At 38.0% G+C, this 21,430-nt stretch overlaps 4 protein-coding genes across 12 annotated transcripts; 2 read left to right on the top strand and 2 right to left on the bottom strand.

Moving 5' to 3' along the window:
* Positions 1-822: 822 nt before the first annotated feature.
* LOC121629368 lies at positions 823-4,435 on the top strand. Of its 3 annotated transcripts, XM_041969091.1 has the most exons (7): positions 823-1,436; positions 2,024-2,157; positions 2,384-2,531; positions 3,052-3,195; positions 3,329-3,433; positions 3,519-3,783; positions 3,980-4,433. In XM_041969091.1, the coding sequence occupies exons 1-7, from the start codon at positions 1,012-1,014 to the stop codon at positions 4,187-4,189; spliced, it is 1,431 nt and encodes a 476-aa protein (XP_041825025.1). In that variant the 5' UTR covers positions 823-1,011; the 3' UTR covers positions 4,190-4,433. The 3 variants fall into 3 exon arrangements, with proteins under 3 accessions (XP_041825025.1, XP_041825026.1, XP_041825027.1); XM_041969092.1 differs by lacking the exon at positions 3,329-3,433 and having other exon boundaries at positions 3,980-4,435; XM_041969093.1 differs by lacking the exons at positions 3,052-3,195; positions 3,329-3,433.
* Positions 4,436-4,453: 18 nt separating this feature from the next.
* Positions 4,454-9,361, bottom strand: LOC121629366. 3 transcript variants are annotated; one of them, XM_041969090.1, is made up of 13 exons: positions 9,023-9,361; positions 8,311-8,520; positions 7,972-8,210; positions 7,744-7,847; positions 7,368-7,630; positions 7,048-7,245; positions 6,872-6,958; positions 6,689-6,787; positions 6,312-6,466; positions 6,049-6,177; positions 5,733-5,873; positions 5,345-5,459; positions 4,454-5,255 (listed from the first exon to the last, which is right to left on the bottom strand). In XM_041969090.1, the coding sequence occupies exons 1-13, from the start codon at positions 9,243-9,245 to the stop codon at positions 5,035-5,037; spliced, it is 2,184 nt and encodes a 727-aa protein (XP_041825024.1). In that variant the 5' UTR covers positions 9,246-9,361; the 3' UTR covers positions 4,454-5,034. The 3 variants fall into 3 exon arrangements, 2 of the variants coding, with proteins under 2 accessions (XP_041825024.1, XP_041825023.1); XM_041969089.1 differs by having other exon boundaries at positions 8,311-8,523; XR_006008365.1 differs by lacking the exon at positions 4,454-5,255 and having other exon boundaries at positions 6,039-6,177; positions 8,311-8,523.
* A 2,611-nt stretch (positions 9,362-11,972) lies between these two features.
* On the top strand, positions 11,973-16,871 carry LOC121628417. Of its 3 annotated transcripts, none has more exons than XM_041967427.1 (13): positions 11,973-12,311; positions 12,811-13,023; positions 13,124-13,362; positions 13,486-13,589; positions 13,703-13,965; positions 14,088-14,285; positions 14,375-14,461; positions 14,546-14,644; positions 14,867-15,021; positions 15,156-15,284; positions 15,460-15,600; positions 15,874-15,988; positions 16,078-16,871. In XM_041967427.1, the coding sequence occupies exons 1-13, from the start codon at positions 12,089-12,091 to the stop codon at positions 16,296-16,298; spliced, it is 2,187 nt and encodes a 728-aa protein (XP_041823361.1). In that variant the 5' UTR covers positions 11,973-12,088; the 3' UTR covers positions 16,299-16,871. The 3 variants fall into 3 exon arrangements, 2 of the variants coding, with proteins under 2 accessions (XP_041823361.1, XP_041823362.1); XM_041967428.1 differs by having other exon boundaries at positions 12,814-13,023; XR_006008169.1 differs by lacking the exon at positions 16,078-16,871 and having other exon boundaries at positions 15,156-15,294.
* An 18-nt stretch (positions 16,872-16,889) lies between these two features.
* On the bottom strand, positions 16,890-20,506 carry LOC121628419. 3 transcript variants are annotated; one of them, XM_041967429.1, is made up of 7 exons: positions 19,893-20,506; positions 19,172-19,305; positions 18,802-18,949; positions 18,138-18,281; positions 17,900-18,004; positions 17,550-17,814; positions 16,892-17,353 (listed from the first exon to the last, which is right to left on the bottom strand). In XM_041967429.1, the coding sequence occupies exons 1-7, from the start codon at positions 20,315-20,317 to the stop codon at positions 17,144-17,146; spliced, it is 1,431 nt and encodes a 476-aa protein (XP_041823363.1). In that variant the 5' UTR covers positions 20,318-20,506; the 3' UTR covers positions 16,892-17,143. The 3 variants fall into 3 exon arrangements, with proteins under 3 accessions (XP_041823364.1, XP_041823365.1, XP_041823363.1); XM_041967430.1 differs by lacking the exon at positions 17,900-18,004 and having other exon boundaries at positions 16,890-17,353; XM_041967431.1 differs by lacking the exons at positions 17,900-18,004; positions 18,138-18,281 and having other exon boundaries at positions 16,891-17,353.
* Between the last annotated feature and the right edge of the window lie 924 nt (positions 20,507-21,430).

The following is a 21,430-nucleotide window of genomic DNA, read 5'->3' on the forward strand; positions in this document are numbered from 1 at the left end:
ATAAAACGCACACAAACAAAGAACGGTTTTCCTCCGTGTCTGCTCTCATAATACCCGCATGTCACAACGGAGGTGCCCTGCATGCACTCTTCAGGCACAGTTCACGTGATGGGGCTTTCAGGTACACTTCGTTAATCACGGCTTTAGACGAATAGGCTTTCAGACACAAATTAAATTTAAATTTGAAAAGAAATGGCTACGGCTCAGTAAAACAGCTTACGGTAGCAAACACTTTTATTTTGTATCAACGACCAAAGCAAGCCAGATGGTTAACATGACTTACAAGCATTAGCGTTAGCAGTAAAAGTATGACTTCATATCATCATATCTTTATATCATTCCTAAAGGCATGCTTTAAGCGTGGAAGAGGGGCTGGCTTATTCAAATAGCCTCCTGTGATGACGAAATCCCAGGGGCAAATTAAAATCACGTATTTGAGAGAGTTTACCGTTGTTGGCGGTTTTGCTGTGAACAAAGCGCCCAGACGGAAAAACTCGACCGTCTTCAAAAGAAAGGCTTTCAGGGACGTAAACGCTTCGGTCCAACACTATGGAAGCCCGAAAGATTCATAATTAAATAAATAAATACAACATTTTGAAATAAATAGGCACAAAAGATTAATAATTAAATCAATAAATACAACATTTTAAATAAATATCATTTTAATAAATAACAGACAAATATATAATATGACCATGAAATTGTAAAATGGGGTAGTAATATTGTGAAATATATTTCATTATTCTTTCATTTCCACCTTTTTTATTATTAAATAATTATTTTCACAATATCATACTTTTTAAAATAATCCCTTTTATTTAATTTCTTAAGATTTTTATTAAACTTTTGTTTTACAAATTCAGTTTTTATTTCATAATGCCCTTTCCCACAATGGTCTATTTATTTCACAATTTTGTTTTTCAGCAGAATGACTTCAGCTGTCAATCAAAGCTAGTGGGTTGGACCTGTGCTTGATGCTCTGAGATCGATTCTTTTTCCTAGACACCGGTCATGGCCGTTTCTTGGGAGACAAACTCCAACATGCAGAGTCAGCAGACAGTAGATATGACCGACTCCAGCAGAGTTTCTGCAGCTTTGCTGACTCTAGCTGATCAAATAGAGCGTGAGAATCTGTCAGGAGATGCTGTTTTGACTCGTTTAGATGATATTTTCGAAATACTCGGGATGGTAATTGCTATACAGGATGCTAACATCGATGACAATATTTTTGACAGTTTGAGAGAAATTGAGCACCGGGTGCATATAGAATATGCACAGGAAGAACTGTCTTTAAGTGCTGGCCGTCCACGACTTGAAATTCCGCGTGAGACTCTCGGGACTTTGGTGCTCTCTGGGATAACCATCCGGAGTATTGCTGAAATGTTTGCTGTGTCGCCCAGCACTGTTCGGAGGAGAATGGTGGAAGAAGGTTTACGGTAAGTTACTTTTAGTATTTTTATGGAAATGCAGTGAAATTTAGCTCACTGTTGTATTTTCACAACAGTCTGTACAGTTGTTGCTGTCAATATATAAAATGATGATTACTTTTTATGATCTGTTTTCTCAAGTAGCACGAGCTATGTAAATGTGTGTGGCACGAAATGTAAAATGCGAGCTGCAAGAACCTCTTTAATAGATAAACTGTGCATTTTTAAACTGCCACAGAATTATCTTACATATTGCATTATAATTATTATTATTATTATTGCATTAAGCCGCTAACTGCACTGCCACTCTTAAACGGCGCTATCATCGTGCACTTGAACTTTATAATATTAGGAGTGTTTTGCCCCATGAGTCTGAGAGTAACGCAGCTTTCATTCTGCTGTATGTACCATGCATGTACCAGAACTGACAATAATGCAACTCTCTTAAGTTGTTGATTGCCACAAAGAACATGGCAAACAGCAAATTCATTTCATTACTAGCTGAAAACGTTTTTCCAGGCTTTCCGAATTTTGTGTTAGACATAGTATATTTAGTTCATGCATTCTGTAACATTATCATCTGTTTTGATATGCAGGAAATCTGATAGGTATTCTTCTGTTGGAGATGCAGAATTGGATGCCATAGTGCTGGATATTCAGCATTGTCACCCAAATGCTGGCTGGAGAATGATGTTGGGACATCTACGATCCAGAAGAATACACATTCAAAGTAAGGGGATACTGTTTGGATATCCAAACTCTCTCTCTCTCTCTCTCTCTCTCTCTCTCTCTCTCTCTCTCTCTCTCTCTCTCTCTCTATCTATATTTATATTTATTTATTTTCGTAAAGGTTGTTGAACCTGTTAGTACTAGATTTTACTATTCCATTATCTCTGTAAACCAACTGTGAAGTCACAACATCATGACAGTGAATATAACTGAAATTGTCTCATCAGGATCTCGACTGGTAGAGTCCATGAGACGTGTGAATCCAGAGGGGGTCATGATGCGACGCTTGTCTATTCAGACTGCCAGACGCCGTCAGTACAGTGTGCCAGCACCAAATTACCTCTGGCATATAGATGGAAATCATAAGCTAATTCGGTCAATATTTTCTATTACTTTTACAAATGCACATTTTTTAATTCCATGTACTATCATCCATGTGTCAAATTCTTAGCACTTTCTCATGTACGCTGTAGAGAATCTGACATTCATACTATAACCCCACATACACCACCCATCTATCCATCTTCTTTACTGCTTAGTCCAATTCAGGGTTGTGGGGGTCTGGAGCCTATCCCAGCAATTAGTAGGTGAGAGGCAGGTTATGGACAGGAAACAAGTTTATTACAGGACCAACAAAGAGACAGACAACCAGTCCCTACAACATGCAGATCTAGATTATTTGATCTTTTAAAGTAATTAATTTAGCACTTATATTCCGTTATTGCAGTAGCATTCTTGTCATGTAATACACATGCACATTTGAACTTGTAACTTTTCCCCCCTTAGAAGTCCTTAGAATAGAAGTCCCCCCTTCTATTATAATTCTTTGAAGTTGCATGAAAAAAATCTAATAACTCTCTAGAGATGACAGGGATCTTTCTCTTCTTTTAACCAGATGGAGATTTGTTGTCCATGGAGGAATAGATGGTTTTTCCAGGTTAATTGTCTACCTTAATGCTGCCACTAACAACAAAGCCACAACTGTGTTTGATGGGTTCTTGTCAGCTGTCAGGCAATATGGCATACCATCACGAGTTAGGTATGTAGTCAAAGACGTATAATATCTTGACATTCCTCTACTGGACTCTTCCAGACTGTAGATACCAGCAGAATTTTACTGTCTGATTTTACTGTTTATAGTCATATCAGACCTCCTCTTGCCCCAACCTCAGGTCAGACAAAGGGGGTGAAAATGTGAAGGTGGCTCATTTCATGGTTCAGACGATGGGGGAGAACAGGAACTCTCACATTACAGGCAGAAGTGTGCACAACCAGCGGTATGGAATCTTGACTGTTGAAAATGACCCGAGAACAATAACAAATTAAAATAAACTATTTCTCTCACTGTGTGTATCTTTACAGAATTGAACGCCTGTGGAGGGATGTGTATGAAAACGTCCTTGACCTTTTCTACACAATGTTCACTCAGCTGGAGATTCAGGGACTACTTAATCCTGGAGAAGAAATTGACCTGTTTGCACTGCACAGATGCTTTTTGCATCACATTCAGCATCATCTTCAGGCATTCAAAGAAGCTTGGAATCAGCATGGACTGAGAACAGAAAACAACTGTTCACCCCTTCAACTCTGGTCGCTGTACAGAAAGGAGGGACATGACTTTTCACAGGTACACATTGATCTAATCAAAATTTGTTATTGCTTACAACATTTTACCATGTAGATGGGACACAAGTCTACTTCTGCTGGGTCAAACACTAAATAAAGTTCTTACTACCTGTTATTACCTACATGTGCACCTGTTGGCTCAGCAGGAGAGGACAGTGACACAGCTACTGTGCAAAACATTTTGAATTCTTTTTCAGGTTCCTGACGACTACGGCATCGACTGGACAGGACCACATAGTCACCACCCATCAACTGAGATTACCATTCCTGAGATCCAGCTCCCCCGTTTATTCAGTCAACAAGAACTTGCAGAATTACCACACACCAATGTTCCACTCAGCCAGGCTTTGCAAGTTTACATTCAAACTGTTCATGCACTCAAACATTTGTTTCATAGCAACTTTTGAACTGAGAGTGCAAGATGCATCACTTTGTCATTACTCATGTAGTTACTTTGTAAAATATATACTCATTGTCTGATATAAGTCATCCTTCCTCTAGTAGTCCGATTGCTAATCTGTGGGAACTTAACTTTCATTCAGCTACGTCACAGTAATAAAGACACTGAATATGACCATGTAGTGTGTCTCCTTTATTAATTTCTGAATGACAGACAAACAGTACAATAACTGCTGCTGTCACACACTGTGTTTACATCTGTGTGCTCTTGTAACAGATTCTCAAACTTAAATCCTTTTTTTACCACTGGAACAACTGTGGCAACCTAGCAAATGTTTTCAGATACAAACCTCTGTGCCAGCTCTGTACATAAATTTGTACACATGTAACAACACAGATTTATTAGAATGCATGCACTATGATTATTCCTTAATTTTACTCTACAAGTCTGTATTGCATCTGTATGAAGCAAATATTAACAAAAAAAAATAGAAATACAGAGGGGTCCAAAAGTCTAATAGCCCATTGAGCGTGTTTAATTCTCAATTTAACTCGAAATGGAAGGAAAATAATCACCTAAAAAAGCCGAGAAGATGTTATGTAAAATTGAGAAATATCTATTCTTTGTTAATGTATTAGACAAGTTATTAAACCAAGACTTAAATGACAACATCAGGATTGTGTAATATGATTTCTAGACCCAAATGAATGGAAAAATGACTTCATGTCACTTCACATTACTGAAACCTTCATGTAGGTGTATCTGTATTTTCCCTGTCTGTATAATTAACTGGAACTCACACATAGTGCAGTAAAGGAACAACAAACAACTCCATTGCAGTTTATATCAGTCCTAAACCAGGCCAAAACCTGAGTCAGAGGATTTGAGACATGCCTGCATATCCACACAAAATGACTCATAGTTCTGGTAATGTGCAGGAAGACGCAGGACCTCGAAACAGGTGGAAGACTTAGGAAGACCTTTGCCATTCACCACTTCTACAGTCATTTCTGTGGGCAGGACTTCCCATCCAGTCCAGAATTTCAGAAGGGCCTTATGTTGTTCACATGATGCTGCAAGAAAGAGGTTGTTTCTGACAACATCCTATATTATTGTACTCGGTTACAATGTATTGGATGTTATATAACTGTAAGAGACTTACCATTTTCAATGAAAGACCGAAGGTACCCTGTTACTCTGCACTGGTCCTCAACAGCGCATTCTTCCTCATCTTCATCGTCTTCCATTACAGGCCACACAATCTTTTCTAGGATAGACTGCATGAAACAGTACAGTACTGATAAATCTTTCTTTTGATTGTTATTAGATTTGTCCGCCAAGCATGTCAAACTGGTTTACATTTAAAATTGTTCTGTAATACTTAGAATAGCATAGAATAGAAATACTTTATTAATCCCCTTGGAGAGTCCTCAGGGAAATTTGGAAAACATTGTAAACACCACAATACTTGTGGCAATCTTCATATTTATATTACTTTTTAAGCTTTGTGCTTTCTTCAGATTTGAAAAAGGGGTAAGGTTGCACTTTACCTCACCAGTGGGAGCAGTCTCTGATTCCCTTGGTAAGAACAGGGGAATAATGTCAGCTCTCTCTGTGAGAAGCGGCCAAACCATGGTCTCCTTGAGCCCTTTCCTCAGCTGCTTTACCTGGCGACTTGTTCGAGTCATGACCTGAAATGGTGGGACCGAAAAATTCTTCAGTTTACAGAGTGCTCTACTACACACTTTTATGTTTAAATACTCAAATGTCTTTAACCTATATGAAGCAACTCATCTTTTTGGTAATTTTGGTTTTGCTTTCAGATTTAACAACAAAAGCTCCTGATTAGAACAAACCATAACTCACAGCATGGAATAAAAGACGTTCATACAGCCACCGTCGATTGGTTTGTGTGACACCTGGCAGGTCCCAAGAAAGTGCCAGCTCGAGAACATTGCTTTTTTCCTTTTCTGTTAATTCAGCACTGCTGTCAAGCTATTTATAAATAAAAAGTTAATTAATGAGTGATAAACAGTGATACCATTCTACAGAACACACCATTGTAAATTTAATATTTAAAGAAATAACATTTTCCATTTATTACAAATAAGTGGAACTAAATTCCAAACCAGCTGAATAGTGCTGCGGATATCAATATCGGGGCAATCCTCAATCTGAATTGTAGCCGTTTCAGGTGAACCACCGAAAAGGACATGAATGATTGCAGGACTCATCCCAGACACACATGGTCCACCATGAATGAACGAATGGCCCATCATTCTTCCTAAATTCAAACACCAAAATTCACTAAGCATGTCATTACAATGTTAATAACAAAGCTTGCAACGTGGCTGTTTAGGAAACATCTTACAGAATTCTCCCTCAAATGTTGTCTGATTATCTACAGTAGATTGATGCATAGCTTCAACTTTGTCTTTACAATTTTAGTTATTAGAATGTGACAGTAATAGCGCTGAGCCTTTTCCATTTCTACACAATACTTTACCTGCCACTAAGAACATGTCACTCTCCAGCAGAGTTTGAGAGGTAGATGGTGTCAAGTGATCTGGTTCTCCATCAAACAATCTTGTAATGTCTGTGTTCCCTGAACAGAAAATGGCAACGTTATATTTGACTTATTCACTGCTCCACTTAACTATACTTTCTCTCGTCATTGTAAATTACATACCAAAGTTCAAATGAAAACCAAACTGTACTAGAGAAATCGTCTTTGAGAAGAAGAATCTCTTCACCCCTTCCCCGACAGCTGCATCTCCTGGGACAAAAAATAAATTAAGAAAGACTAACCAAGCAAACTTTGTAGACATATATTTAACTAGTACTTCCCCAGTATGATGGCAATACCTTCCAGTTTGCAGCAGACAGGGCTTGCCCACTCGACCTTTGGCTCTTTGTAAAAGGAGATAAGTGATCTCTCTTGATCCATTATACTTTCCCTCAAATCCATTCGCAGGACAACAGCCTTTTTAGTCTCATGCTGTGCAAGTAATTTAGACTTGTAGAGCCATGCAGCTCTGGTTCCATCAGCTTCACATTTCCACTCTGAAACACAAACTTAGATTAGATAGGGTGGATTAACAAATAGAATAATTTTACCCTAATTCATGTAATTCTGAGCCATATAATCATTTATATCCTCAACTGTTTATCTCTGCTTTGACTACCTGGTGTTTCCCCTACACTTGATTTTTCTTCATCTCGACGAGATGCTGCATCTTGAGGCTCTACCATGTCATGTGAAGATTGCTCAGCTCTTGTTGAGACAGTGGTAGATGCCAAGATAACAACATCCTGTTCCACTGCACTGCTGCAAAGGTTCCAGGCATTGCTGCTGCTACAGGATGGGACCTCTATCCCTACGGTAGAATTATCAGCCTGCCTAGCCTGAGTCTCAGTAACCAACCGAGGTTCTGCACCATTCAGTGAGCTGTGAGGAGGATTAACAAATATTTTAAACCTATCAACAATGTACAAAGTGGATTTACTATTAATATTTTTGTGGGAAAAATGTTAACTACAAATAAAAACACAATACCCTACCTTGTGCATTTGCTGATGTGGTTTTTCATTTTATTTAATGGAATTTCTGTGTCACAGCTCAGACATTTTGTGAGTGGCCCTTGTTGCTGGAGGGTGCAGGAACTCTAAAAAAAAAAAAAAAAAAGAAGAAGAATGTATACTTTATATACGTTTCTGATAATGATAAAAACATTATGTATATTTGCCTATTTAAATATTCTCTGTATTTATTAGTAAAAAATCACTCACATTTTCCAAAGAGATACTCTTCTGTAGTGGTCTTATATAGATTACTGCTTGTCCAATTCCAGTCAAAGGGCTGCGGAGATAGCGTACTGTATATCCAGTGTCTGGGCATGGGATTGAGCACAGGTTACGGCTTCGTGTTGTCCCTGAGATTCTCAGCAATTCAAACCCTCCTGTGTCGTTTAGCTGAGGATAGTTATCCTCAATGGTCGCCTTGAAGATTAGTGGATCATCATCCCTTGCTGCACAATAGATTACATGTAGTTATACAATATCAATACATATTCATGTTATAAATTTATACATTTTCTTTTCTCCTTAAACTCTGACATGTCACATCACCTCGAAATGAGATCCGTTTTTCCCCAAGTCCAGCTGCCGTTAGTTCATATTTAACTGCTTTGGCTGGTACTGTGTCCGACATGTGATCACATAAGCAGAAGAATGTGTGTGTGTATGTGACGCGGCAGGCTTTCTTGGATGATTGGGAGGCCAGAGATGAAGGTGTTGAGGATGGCCTTGCTCTGTAAGGGGCAAACAATCTTGCGACCTCTGCTTTAAAACGTGAAAAAACAGAAAATTACAAAGTGCCAAAGAAAAATGGAATTAAAGTGCAATCATAATAAAAAATGATGGTATCACTTCATGATCATGATTAGTTGTTGTTGTCTGCTTTACTATGCTTAAAGATTAATGTAGGAGCCGTACTGTTTTGGGAAATGATCACTGAATTTTGGGATTGTTTCATTTGGTTGTTATGGTGATGTGAATCACTTGATGTTGCCTGCAACAGGTGAGTAGTCAAAAGGGATTTTCAGTCACTTGGTGGTTTTGCCAGAGAGGAAGGCTGGGTAGCCATGGTTTGCCACACTAAATGTCTGATTATGTTCAACAAGTTTCCATGTACATTGCGTTACTCATGTGAACTTCAATCACGTTTAAAAAAAGGGGGGGAAAAAAAACAATGAATCTATGTGTGTTATTGTGTTAAGCCGTCAGACCGGATCAATGCACAAAAACTAAAGAAGCATGTATACCTTCAAGGGTTGCTTACCTTGTACTGGGGTTCGTGGAGCGTGGCCACCTGCGCTAGCATTAGCATTTGGTAGCCTTGATGCTGGACTGTTATGTGAACTTAGTCCAGAAACCAAATCATCAAAAACACGCTGCTGCTGCTGTGATCCTATTTCAGAATGAGGTAAAGGCCTTATATTGACATCCAACCGATAAGCGACCTCTCTGAGTAACTCAGAAACGGACTTTTCTCCCGCAGCCATAGCTTTTCAAACCCGTCATCCACTTGTCGCGCTTTCAGCAAGACTAGTTATCCAGTTTACGTGCTTGAATGGCTTGAATCGATACAGCAAGTGCTGCTGCTTATGCCTGGGTAAAGGAGCAGCCAATCACTTAACTGGCTCCGCCTTGTCTGCTTTGATTGACAGATTAAATCTTTCTGCTGAAAAACGACATTGTGAAATAAATAGACCATTTTGGAAAAGAGCATTATAAAATAAAAACCAACTTTGTAAAATTAAACAAAAAAAAAAAAAAGTTTTTTTTTAATTTCTTTTAAATAAATTAATTAATAAAATCTTGAGAAAATTTAAAAAAAGGCATTATTATATTAAGTATGATATTGTGAAAATAATCATTTATTTTTGAAAAAGTGAAAATTAAAGAATATTGAAATATATTTCACATTAATACTGCCCCATTTTACAATTTTATAGTCATATTAAATATTTGCTTGTTATTTATTAAAATGATATTTATTTCAAAATGTTGTATTTATTTATTTAATTATGAATCTTTCGGGCTTCCATACATTTCAACTTAAATGGGATGCTGGTCAAACTTAACACACCCCACCAAAAAAAAAATAAAATAAAATAAAATAATAAAAGACACAATTTAAACAACAGTACAGGTTTTTTCTGAAAATTCTGAGCTTCTGATTCATTTTGATGGCACACTATAACATTTTTTATTTACATTCCTGGATTTGTCATTACATTACAGCATCCAGAGGCTGAGAAACCACACGGATGCAAGACTGATGTTGAATTAGCTTTCATTAGGGGTCATCAAAGTTTAAATGGGAGTTTTAACAACTGGTTTTATGTGAGCTGTTCTTCTCTACACCCCGCATGAGATTTTTATTATCCAGCAGGCTTTTGTATATTCACACAGACACAAAATAACTTGTCAGCCCATTCTCCTTTAATTATAAATATGGAGTAACCTACAAATATTCTTGATGCTACTTTTGGAGTTTTTATGTCATGAGTCTTCCAAATTAATTTCAGTCAAACTTTATATGCTGCCTCAGTGTGATCCCACAGCTGGCAGACCGTTCTGTCACCAATAGGGTTCAAATATCTTAATAATGTCTTTATATTATTAAAAATGAGCACACATAATAATGATTAAATGTCTGGCATGTCTCAAGTTGTAACGCTCCTTACTTTCTGTGATCAGAGATCTTCCCATATGTGCAGTTTATCACGTGTGACCTGAATGATCTGCTCAGTGTTCACACAGCCTCATAAAGCCCCAACACGCTAATCTTCCAGACAGCTACATAAAGACATAAACAGCTACCTGTTTCCAATGTGTAGAGAGGAGAACTGTAGCAAACAAGACATGAAGTTAAAGACACTGAACTCTTTTCTTTTACTTGGTGGTGATTTATTAGCAAAGCTGCAGATGGTGAAATCAGGGTGGTTCACGTTTGCTCTTTTTTGACTGAAGGAGCAAACAGATTCTCAGGCTTCCATAAACAACTGAACTCGCTCCTGAAATCAGTGTGTGTATGTGTGTGTATGACTACTAAGCCTCTGGCCCTGGTGTCACAGAAGCTGTAAAGTCATCTGTTAGCGTTTAGTTTCACCCAGAAACTCCTCAGCTATCACATGAAAGCCTAAAAGGCCACATGCTTGCAAAAGAAGTCAACCAGTCATGCATGTAAGGTTATATATCAGCTGGCCAGCCAAAGGTTCTTTTCCTTCTGCTTTTTACTGTATCTGAGCTCCCTATTCTATTGATCGTGTCCTATTGCAACTGACTACACTACTGATTTCTACTCTTGCAGGACAGAAAGGTTGTTGAGACTCATCATCCTCAGTGCAGTGTTCCAAAGTTTAAGATAAAAAGTAAGAGCTTTGCTCAAATGCAAGGTTCAGACCTTTTGGCATGAATTCTCTAAATGTTTGGTTTTACTCTAAGTTGTGTCCTCAGATATGAATTTGTGTTTGCTGTTGTTTGTGGTGGTGTTTGGAGAGGTTGAAGTGAGCTGTGGGCCTTGATGATAAAGATCTGTGTGACAAGTTATTTAAGGTGTCATGATCTCGGTTTATGTTCTTGTTTCATGCGTTTGGTTTTGTCATGTTTTTGGTTCATGTTCTTGATTTTTGGTGTTCAGTGTCATGTTCTCTGTTTTTTGGTCTCTGCTCGTTAGTTCGCCTGGTCTGATTCATTCACTCCACCTGTGTCTAGCTTGTCCTTCTGTGTATTTAAAGGAGTCATCACCCAGAAATTGCACTTTTTCAAGTTAAAACATGTGTACTGGTGTTGTATGGAAGCCCGAAAGATTCATAATTAAATAAATAAATACAACATTTTGAAATAAATATCATTTTAATAAATAACAAGCAAATATTTAATATGACTATAAAATTGTAAAATGGGGCAGTATTAATGTGAAATATATTTCAATATTCTTTAATTTTCACTTTTTCAAAAATAAATGATTATTTTCACAATATCATACTTAATATAATAATGCCTTTTTTTAAATTTTCTCAAGATTTTATTAATTAATTTATTTAAAAGAAATTAAAAAAAAACTTTTTTTTTTTTTTGTTTAATTTTACAAAGTTGGTTTTTATTTTATAATGCTCTTTTCCAAAATGGTCTATTTATTTCACAATGTCGTTTTTCAGCAGAAAGATTTAATCTGTCAATCAAAGCAGACAAGGCGGAGCCAGTTAAGTGATTGGCTGCTCCTTTACCCAGGCATAAGCAGCAGCACTTGCTGTATCGATTCAAGCCATTCAAGCACGTAAACTGGATAACTAGTCTTGCTGAAAGCGCGACAAGTGGATGACGGGTTTGAAAAGCTATGGCTGCGGGAGAAAAGTCCGTTTCTGAGTTACTCAGAGAGGTCGCTTATCGGTTGGATGTCAATATAAGGCCTTTACCTCATTCTGAAATAGGATCACAGCAGCAGCAGCGTGTTTTTGATGATTTGGTTTCTGGACTAAGTTCACATAACAGTCCAGCATCAAGGCTACCAAATGCTAATGCTAGCGCAGGTGGCCACGCTCCACGAACCCCAGTACAAGGTAAGCAACCCTTGAAGGTATACATGCTTCTTTAGTTTTTGTGCATTGATCCGGTCTGACGGCTTAACACAATAACACACATAGATTCATTGTTTTTTTTCCCCCCCTTTTTTTAAACGTGATTGAAGTTCACATGAGTAACGCAATGTACATGGAAACTTGTTGAACATAATCAGACATTTAGTGTGGCAAACCATGGCTACCCAGCCTTCCTCTCTGGCAAAACCACCAAGTGACTGAAAATCCCTTTTGACTACTCACCTGTTGCAGGCAACATCAAGTGATTCACATCACCATAACAACCAAATGAAACAATCCCAAAATTCAGTGATCATTTCCCAAAACAGTACGGCTCCTACATTAATCTTTAAGCATAGTAAAGCAGACAACAACAACTAATCATGATCATGAAGTGATACCATCATTTTTTATTATGATTGCACTTTAATTCCATTTTTCTTTGGCACTTTGTAATTTTCTGTTTTTTCACGTTTTAAAGCAGAGGTCGCAAGATTGTTTGCCCCTTACAGAGCAAGGCCATCCTCAACACCTTCATCTCTGGCCTCCCAATCATCCAAGAAAGCCTGCCGCGTCACATACACACACACATTCTTCTGCTTATGTGATCACATGTCGGACACAGTACCAGCCAAAGCAGTTAAATATGAACTAACGGCAGCTGGACTTGGGGAAAAACGGATCTCATTTCGAGGTGATGTGACATGTCAGAGTTTAAGGAGAAAAGAAAATGTATAAATTTATAACATGAATATGTATTGATATTGTATAACTACATGTAATCTATTGTGCAGCAAGGGATGATGATCCACTAATCTTCAAGGCGACCATTGAGGATAACTATCCTCAGCTAAACGACACAGGAGGGTTTGAATTGCTGAGAATCTCAGGGACAACACGAAGCCGTAACCTGTGCTCAATCCCATGCCCAGACACTGGATATACAGTACGCTATCTCCGCAGCCCTTTGACTGGAATTGGACAAGCAGTAATCTATATAAGACCACTACAGAAGAGTATCTCTTTGGAAAATGTGAGTGATTTTTTACTAATAAATACAGAGAATATTTAAATAGGCAAATATACATAATGTTTTTATCATTATCAGAAACGTATATAAAGTATACATTCTTCTTCTTTTTTTTTTTTTTTTTAGAGTTCCTGCACCCTCCAGCAACAAGGGCCACTCACAAAATGTCTGAGCTGTGACACAGAAATTCCATTAAATAAAATGAAAAACCACATCAGCAAATGCACAAGGTAGGGTATTGTGTTTTTATTTGTAGTTAACATTTTTCCCACAAAAATATTAATAGTAAATCCACTTTGTACATTGTTGATAGGTTTAAAATATTTGTTAATCCTCCTCACAGCTCACTGAATGGTGCAGAACCTCGGTTGGTTACTGAGACTCAGGCTAGGCAGGCTGATAATTCTACCGTAGGGATAGAGGTCCCATCCTGTAGCAGCAGCAATGCCTGGAACCTTTGCAGCAGTGCAGTGGAACAGGATGTTGTTATCTTGGCATCTACCACTGTCTCAACAAGAGCTGAGCAATCTTCACATGACATGGTAGAGCCTCAAGATGCAGCATCTCGTCGAGATGAAGAAAAATCAAGTGTAGGGGAAACACCAGGTAGTCAAAGCAGAGATAAACAGTTGAGGATATAAATGATTATATGGCTCAGAATTACATGAATTAGGGTAAAATTATTCTATTTGTTAATCCACCCTATCTAATCTAAGTTTGTGTTTCAGAGTGGAAATGTGAAGCTGATGGAACCAGAGCTGCATGGCTCTACAAGTCTAAATTACTTGCACAGCATGAGACTAAAAAGGCTGTTGTCCTGCGAATGGATTTGAGGGAAAGTATAATGGATCAAGAGAGATCACTTATCTCCTTTTACAAAGAGCCAAAGGTCGAGTGGGCAAGCCCTGTCTGCTGCAAACTGGAAGGTATTGCCATCATACTGGGGAAGTACTAGTTAAATATATGTCTACAAAGTTTGCTTGGTTAGTCTTTCTTAATTTATTTTTTGTCCCAGGAGATGCAGCTGTCGGGGAAGGGGTGAAGAGATTCTTCTTCTCAAAGACGATTTCTCTAGTACAGTTTGGTTTTCATTTGAACTTTGGTATGTAATTTACAATGACGAGAGAAAGTATAGTTAAGTGGAGCAGTGAATAAGTCAAATATAACGTTGCCATTTTCTGTTCAGGGAACACAGACATTACAAGATTGTTTGATGGAGAACCAGATCACTTGACACCATCTACCTCTCAAACTCTGCTGGAGAGTGACATGTTCTTAGTGGCAGGTAAAGTATTGTGTAGAAATGGAAAAGGCTCAGCGCTATTACTGTCACATTCTAATAACTAAAATTGTAAAGACAAAGTTGAAGCTATGCATCAATCTACTGTAGATAATCAGACAACATTTGAGGGAGAATTCTGTAAGATGTTTCCTAAACAGCCACGTTGCAAGCTTTGTTATTAACATTGTAATGACATGCTTAGTGAATTTTGGTGTTTGAATTTAGGAAGAATGATGGGCCATTCGTTCATTCATGGTGGACCATGTGTGTCTGGGATGAGTCCTGCAATCATTCATGTCCTTTTCGGTGGTTCACCTGAAACGGCTACAATTCAGATTGAGGATTGCCCCGATATTGATATCCGCAGCACTATTCAGCTGGTTTGGAATTTAGTTCCACTTATTTGTAATAAATGGAAAATGTTATTTCTTTAAATATTAAATTTACAATGGTGTGTTCTGTAGAATGGTATCACTGTTTATCACTCATTAATTAACTTTTTATTTATAAATAGCTTGACAGCAGTGCTGAATTAACAGAAAAGGAAAAAAGCAATGTTCTCGAGCTGGCACTTTCTTGGGACCTGCCAGGTGTCACACAAACCAATCGACGGTGGCTGTATGAACGTCTTTTATTCCATGCTGTGAGTTATGGTTTGTTCTAATCAGGAGCTTTTGTTGTTAAATCTGAAAGCAAAACCAAAATTACCAAAAAGATGAGTTGCTTCATATAGGTTAAAGACATTTGAGTATTTAAACATAAAAGTGTGTAGTAGAGCACTCTGTAAACTGAAGAATTTTTCGGTCCCACCATTTCAGGTCATGACTCGAACAAGTCGCCAGGTAAAGCAGCTGAGGAAAGGGCTCAAGGAGACCATGGTTTGGCCGCTTCTCACAGAGAGAGCTGACATTATTCCCCTGTTCTTACCAAGGGAATCAGAGACTGCTCCCACTGGTGAGGTAAAGTGCAACCTTACCCCTTTTTCAAATCTGAAGAAAGCACAAAGCTTAAAAAGTAATATAAATATGAAGATTGCCACAAGTATTGTGGTGTTTACAATGTTTTCCAAATTTCCCTGAGGACTCTCCAAGGGGATTAATAAAGTATTTCTATTCTATGCTATTCTAAGTATTACAGAACAATTTTAAATGTAAACCAGTTTGACATGCTTGGCGGACAAATCTAATAACAATCAAAAGAAAGATTTATCAGTACTGTACTGTTTCATGCAGTCTATCCTAGAAAAGATTGTGTGGCCTGTAATGGAAGACGATGAAGATGAGGAAGAATGCGCTGTTGAGGACCAGTGCAGAGTAACAGGGTACCTTCGGTCTTTCATTGAAAATGGTAAGTCTCTTACAGTTATATAACATCCAATACATTGTAACCGAGTACAATAATATAGGATGTTGTCAGAAACAACCTCTTTCTTGCAGCATCATGTGAACAACATAAGGCCCTTCTGAAATTCTGGACTGGATGGGAAGTCCTGCCCACAGAAATGACTGTAGAAGTGGTGAATGGCAAAGGTCTTCCTAAGTCTTCCACCTGTTTCGAGGTCCTGCGTCTTCCTGCACATTACCAGAACTATGAGTCATTTTGTGTGGATATGCAGGCATGTCTCAAATCCTCTGACTCAGGTTTTGGCCTGGTTTAGGACTGATATAAACTGCAATGGAGTTGTTTGTTGTTCCTTTACTGCACTATGTGTGAGTTCCAGTTAATTATACAGACAGGGAAAATACAGATACACCTACATGAAGGTTTCAGTAATGTGAAGTGACATGAAGTCATTTTTCCATTCATTTGGGTCTAGAAATCATATTACACAATCCTGATGTTGTCATTTAAGTCTTGGTTTAATAACTTGTCTAATACATTAACAAAGAATAGATATTTCTCAATTTTACATAACATCTTCTCGGCTTTTTTAGGTGATTATTTTCCTTCCATTTCGAGTTAAATTGAGAATTAAACACGCTCAATGGGCTATTAGACTTTTGGACCCCTCTGTATTTCTATTTTTTTTTGTTAATATTTGCTTCATACAGATGCAATACAGACTTGTAGAGTAAAATTAAGGAATAATCATAGTGCATGCATTCTAATAAATCTGTGTTGTTACATGTGTACAAATTTATGTACAGAGCTGGCACAGAGGTTTGTATCTGAAAACATTTGCTAGGTTGCCACAGTTGTTCCAGTGGTAAAAAAAGGATTTAAGTTTGAGAATCTGTTACAAGAGCACACAGATGTAAACACAGTGTGTGACAGCAGCAGTTATTGTACTGTTTGTCTGTCATTCAGAAATTAATAAAGGAGACACACTACATGGTCATATTCAGTGTCTTTATTACTGTGACGTAGCTGAATGAAAGTTAAGTTCCCACAGATTAGCAATCGGACTACTAGAGGAAGGATGACTTATATCAGACAATGAGTATATATTTTACAAAGTAACTACATGAGTAATGACAAAGTGATGCATCTTGCACTCTCAGTTCAAAAGTTGCTATGAAACAAATGTTTGAGTGCATGAACAGTTTGAATGTAAACTTGCAAAGCCTGGCTGAGTGGAACATTGGTGTGTGGTAATTCTGCAAGTTCTTGTTGACTGAATAAACGGGGGAGCTGGATCTCAGGAATGGTAATCTCAGTTGATGGGTGGTGACTATGTGGTCCTGTCCAGTCGATGCCGTAGTCGTCAGGAACCTGAAAAAGAATTCAAAATGTTTTGCACAGTAGCTGTGTCACTGTCCTCTCCTGCTGAGCCAACAGGTGCACATGTAGGTAATAACAGGTAGTAAGAACTTTATTTAGTGTTTGACCCAGCAGAAGTAGACTTGTGTCCCATCTACATGGTAAAATGTTGTAAGCAATAACAAATTTTGATTAGATCAATGTGTACCTGTGAAAAGTCATGTCCCTCCTTTCTGTACAGCGACCAGAGTTGAAGGGGTGAACAGTTGTTTTCTGTTCTCAGTCCATGCTGATTCCAAGCTTCTTTGAATGCCTGAAGATGATGCTGAATGTGATGCAAAAAGCATCTGTGCAGTGCAAACAGGTCAATTTCTTCTCCAGGATTAAGTAGTCCCTGAATCTCCAGCTGAGTGAACATTGTGTAGAAAAGGTCAAGGACGTTTTCATACACATCCCTCCACAGGCGTTCAATTCTGTAAAGATACACACAGTGAGAGAAATAGTTTATTTTAATTTGTTATTGTTCTCGGGTCATTTTCAACAGTCAAGATTCCATACCGCTGGTTGTGCACACTTCTGCCTGTAATGTGAGAGTTCCTGTTCTCCCCCATCGTCTGAACCATGAAATGAGCCACCTTCACATTTTCACCCCCTTTGTCTGACCTGAGGTTGGGGCAAGAGGAGGTCTGATATGACTATAAACAGTAAAATCAGACAGTAAAATTCTGCTGGTATCTACAGTCTGGAAGAGTCCAGTAGAGGAATGTCAAGATATTATACGTCTTTGACTACATACCTAACTCGTGATGGTATGCCATATTGCCTGACAGCTGACAAGAACCCATCAAACACAGTTGTGGCTTTGTTGTTAGTGGCAGCATTAAGGTAGACAATTAACCTGGAAAAACCATCTATTCCTCCATGGACAACAAATCTCCATCTGGTTAAAAGAAGAGAAAGATCCCTGTCATCTCTAGAGAGTTATTAGATTTTTTTCATGCAACTTCAAAGAATTATAATAGAAGGGGGGACTTCTATTCTAAGGACTTCTAAGGGGGGAAAAGTTACAAGTTCAAATGTGCATGTGTATTACATGACAAGAATGCTACTGCAATAACGGAATATAAGTGCTAAATTAATTACTTTAAAAGATCAAATAATCTAGATCTGCATGTTGTAGGGACTGGTTGTCTGTCTCTTTGTTGGTCCTGTAATAAACTTGTTTCCTGTCCATAACCTGCCTCTCACCTACTAATTGCTGGGATAGGCTCCAGACCCCCACAACCCTGAATTGGACTAAGCAGTAAAGAAGATGGATAGATGGGTGGTGTATGTGGGGTTATAGTATGAATGTCAGATTCTCTACAGCGTACATGAGAAAGTGCTAAGAATTTGACACATGGATGATAGTACATGGAATTAAAAAATGTGCATTTGTAAAAGTAATAGAAAATATTGACCGAATTAGCTTATGATTTCCATCTATATGCCAGAGGTAATTTGGTGCTGGCACACTGTACTGACGGCGTCTGGCAGTCTGAATAGACAAGCGTCGCATCATGACCCCCTCTGGATTCACACGTCTCATGGACTCTACCAGTCGAGATCCTGATGAGACAATTTCAGTTATATTCACTGTCATGATGTTGTGACTTCACAGTTGGTTTACAGAGATAATGGAATAGTAAAATCTAGTACTAACAGGTTCAACAACCTTTACGAAAATAAATAAATATAAATATAGATAGAGAGAGAGAGAGAGAGAGAGAGAGAGAGAGAGAGAGAGAGAGAGAGAGAGAGAGTTTGGATATCCAAACAGTATCCCCTTACTTTGAATGTGTATTCTTCTGGATCGTAGATGTCCCAACATCATTCTCCAGCCAGCATTTGGGTGACAATGCTGAATATCCAGCACTATGGCATCCAATTCTGCATCTCCAACAGAAGAATACCTATCAGATTTCCTGCATATCAAAACAGATGATAATGTTACAGAATGCATGAACTAAATATACTATGTCTAACACAAAATTCGGAAAGCCTGGAAAAACGTTTTCAGCTAGTAATGAAATGAATTTGCTGTTTGCCATGTTCTTTGTGGCAATCAACAACTTAAGAGAGTTGCATTATTGTCAGTTCTGGTACATGCATGGTACATACAGCAGAATGAAAGCTGCGTTACTCTCAGACTCATGGGGCAAAACACTCCTAATATTATAAAGTTCAAGTGCACGATGATAGCGCCGTTTAAGAGTGGCAGTGCAGTTAGCGGCTTAATGCAATAATAATAATAATAATTATAATGCAATATGTAAGATAATTCTGTGGCAGTTTAAAAATGCACAGTTTATCTATTAAAGAGGTTCTTGCAGCTCGCATTTTACATTTCGTGCCACACACATTTACATAGCTCGTGCTACTTGAGAAAACAGATCATAAAAAGTAATCATCATTTTATATATTGACAGCAACAACTGTACAGACTGTTGTGAAAATACAACAGTGAGCTAAATTTCACTGCATTTCCATAAAAATACTAAAAGTAACTTACCGTAAACCTTCTTCCACCATTCTCCTCCGAACAGTGCTGGGCGACACAGCAAACATTTCAGCAATACTCCGGATGGTTATCCCAGAGAGCACCAAAGTCCCGAGAGTCTCACGCGGAATTTCAAGTCGTGGACGGCCAGCACTTAAAGACAGTTCTTCCTGTGCATATTCTATATGCACCCGGTGCTCAATTTCTCTCAAACTGTCAAAAATATTGTCATCGATGTTAGCATCCTGTATAGCAATTACCATCCCGAGTATTTCGAAAATATCATCTAAACGAGTCAAAACAGCATCTCCTGACAGATTCTCACGCTCTATTTGATCAGCTAGAGTCAGCAAAGCTGCAGAAACTCTGCTGGAGTCGGTCATATCTACTGTCTGCTGACTCTGCATGTTGGAGTTTGTCTCCCAAGAAACGGCCATGACCGGTGTCTAGGAAAAAGAATCGATCTCAGAGCATCAAGCACAGGTCCAACCCACTAGCTTTGATTGACAGCTGAAGTCATTCTGCTGAAAAACAAAATTGTGAAATAAATAGACCATTGTGGGAAAGGGCATTATGAAATAAAAACTGAATTTGTAAAACAAAAGTTTAATAAAAATCTTAAGAAATTAAATAAAAGGGATTATTTTAAAAAGTATGATATTGTGAAAATAATTATTTAATAATAAAAAAGGTGGAAATGAAAGAATAATGAAATATATTTCACAATATTACTACCCCATTTTACAATTTCATGGTCATATTATATATTTGTCTGTTATTTATTAAAATGATATTTATTTAAAATGTTGTATTTATTGATTTAATTATTAATCTTTTGTGCCTATTTATTTCAAAATGTTGTATTTATTTATTTAATTATGAATCTTTCGGGCTTCCATAGAAATGGGCTTGAAAGGGGCAATGGAAAGTGTTTATTTGTTTAAATTTAGCTTGGTTCATTGGTTTGTTTAGCACCACCTGTCTTGATCAGGCAAGGTTAAAGTAAGGGATCTTGCAACTTCAATATCAATTAAACTTATTATTCAATCTATACATCATGAAAGGAGCTGTGGAGAAAGGAAAGTTCTCTAAGGCTCAGGGTTAACATAAACATCAAACTTCAAAGCTTTATTCTCCCTGGTCTTCAATCAAGAGTCGGCAGAGAGAAGGCCCCCTGGCCGAGGGTCTCAGGAGACAGCAGGGTTGTGTGGGGATAAAACTTCTAAAAGATTCTTAAACTGGAAACCAGAGCAGAAAAAGCTAAAACTGAGGTTAAATTTACAGACCTGGTTAATTTTAGTTCAGCATCGACTATTATCAGACTCCTGTAGTTTAGTTACATGAAAAATCTGATGGAGCCATTCAAGCATTAAAGAAGCACTACAGAACTTTAGCAGATTTTCTCAGTGACACGCCACCTACGGGTGGCTAATTCAGTCTTTTCTCTTGCTCTGTCTCTCTCTCTCTCTTTTGAACCATCTGTGGTTTTATGTGCAATGAACAGCTGACCGGGTTATGTTATATTTAATGAGAAACTTTGTCCGTGGGCG

This window comes from Melanotaenia boesemani, chromosome 18 (assembly GCF_017639745.1).
Source record: "Melanotaenia boesemani isolate fMelBoe1 chromosome 18, fMelBoe1.pri, whole genome shotgun sequence".
Classification (NCBI taxonomy): Eukaryota; Metazoa; Chordata; class Actinopteri; order Atheriniformes; family Melanotaeniidae; genus Melanotaenia; species Melanotaenia boesemani.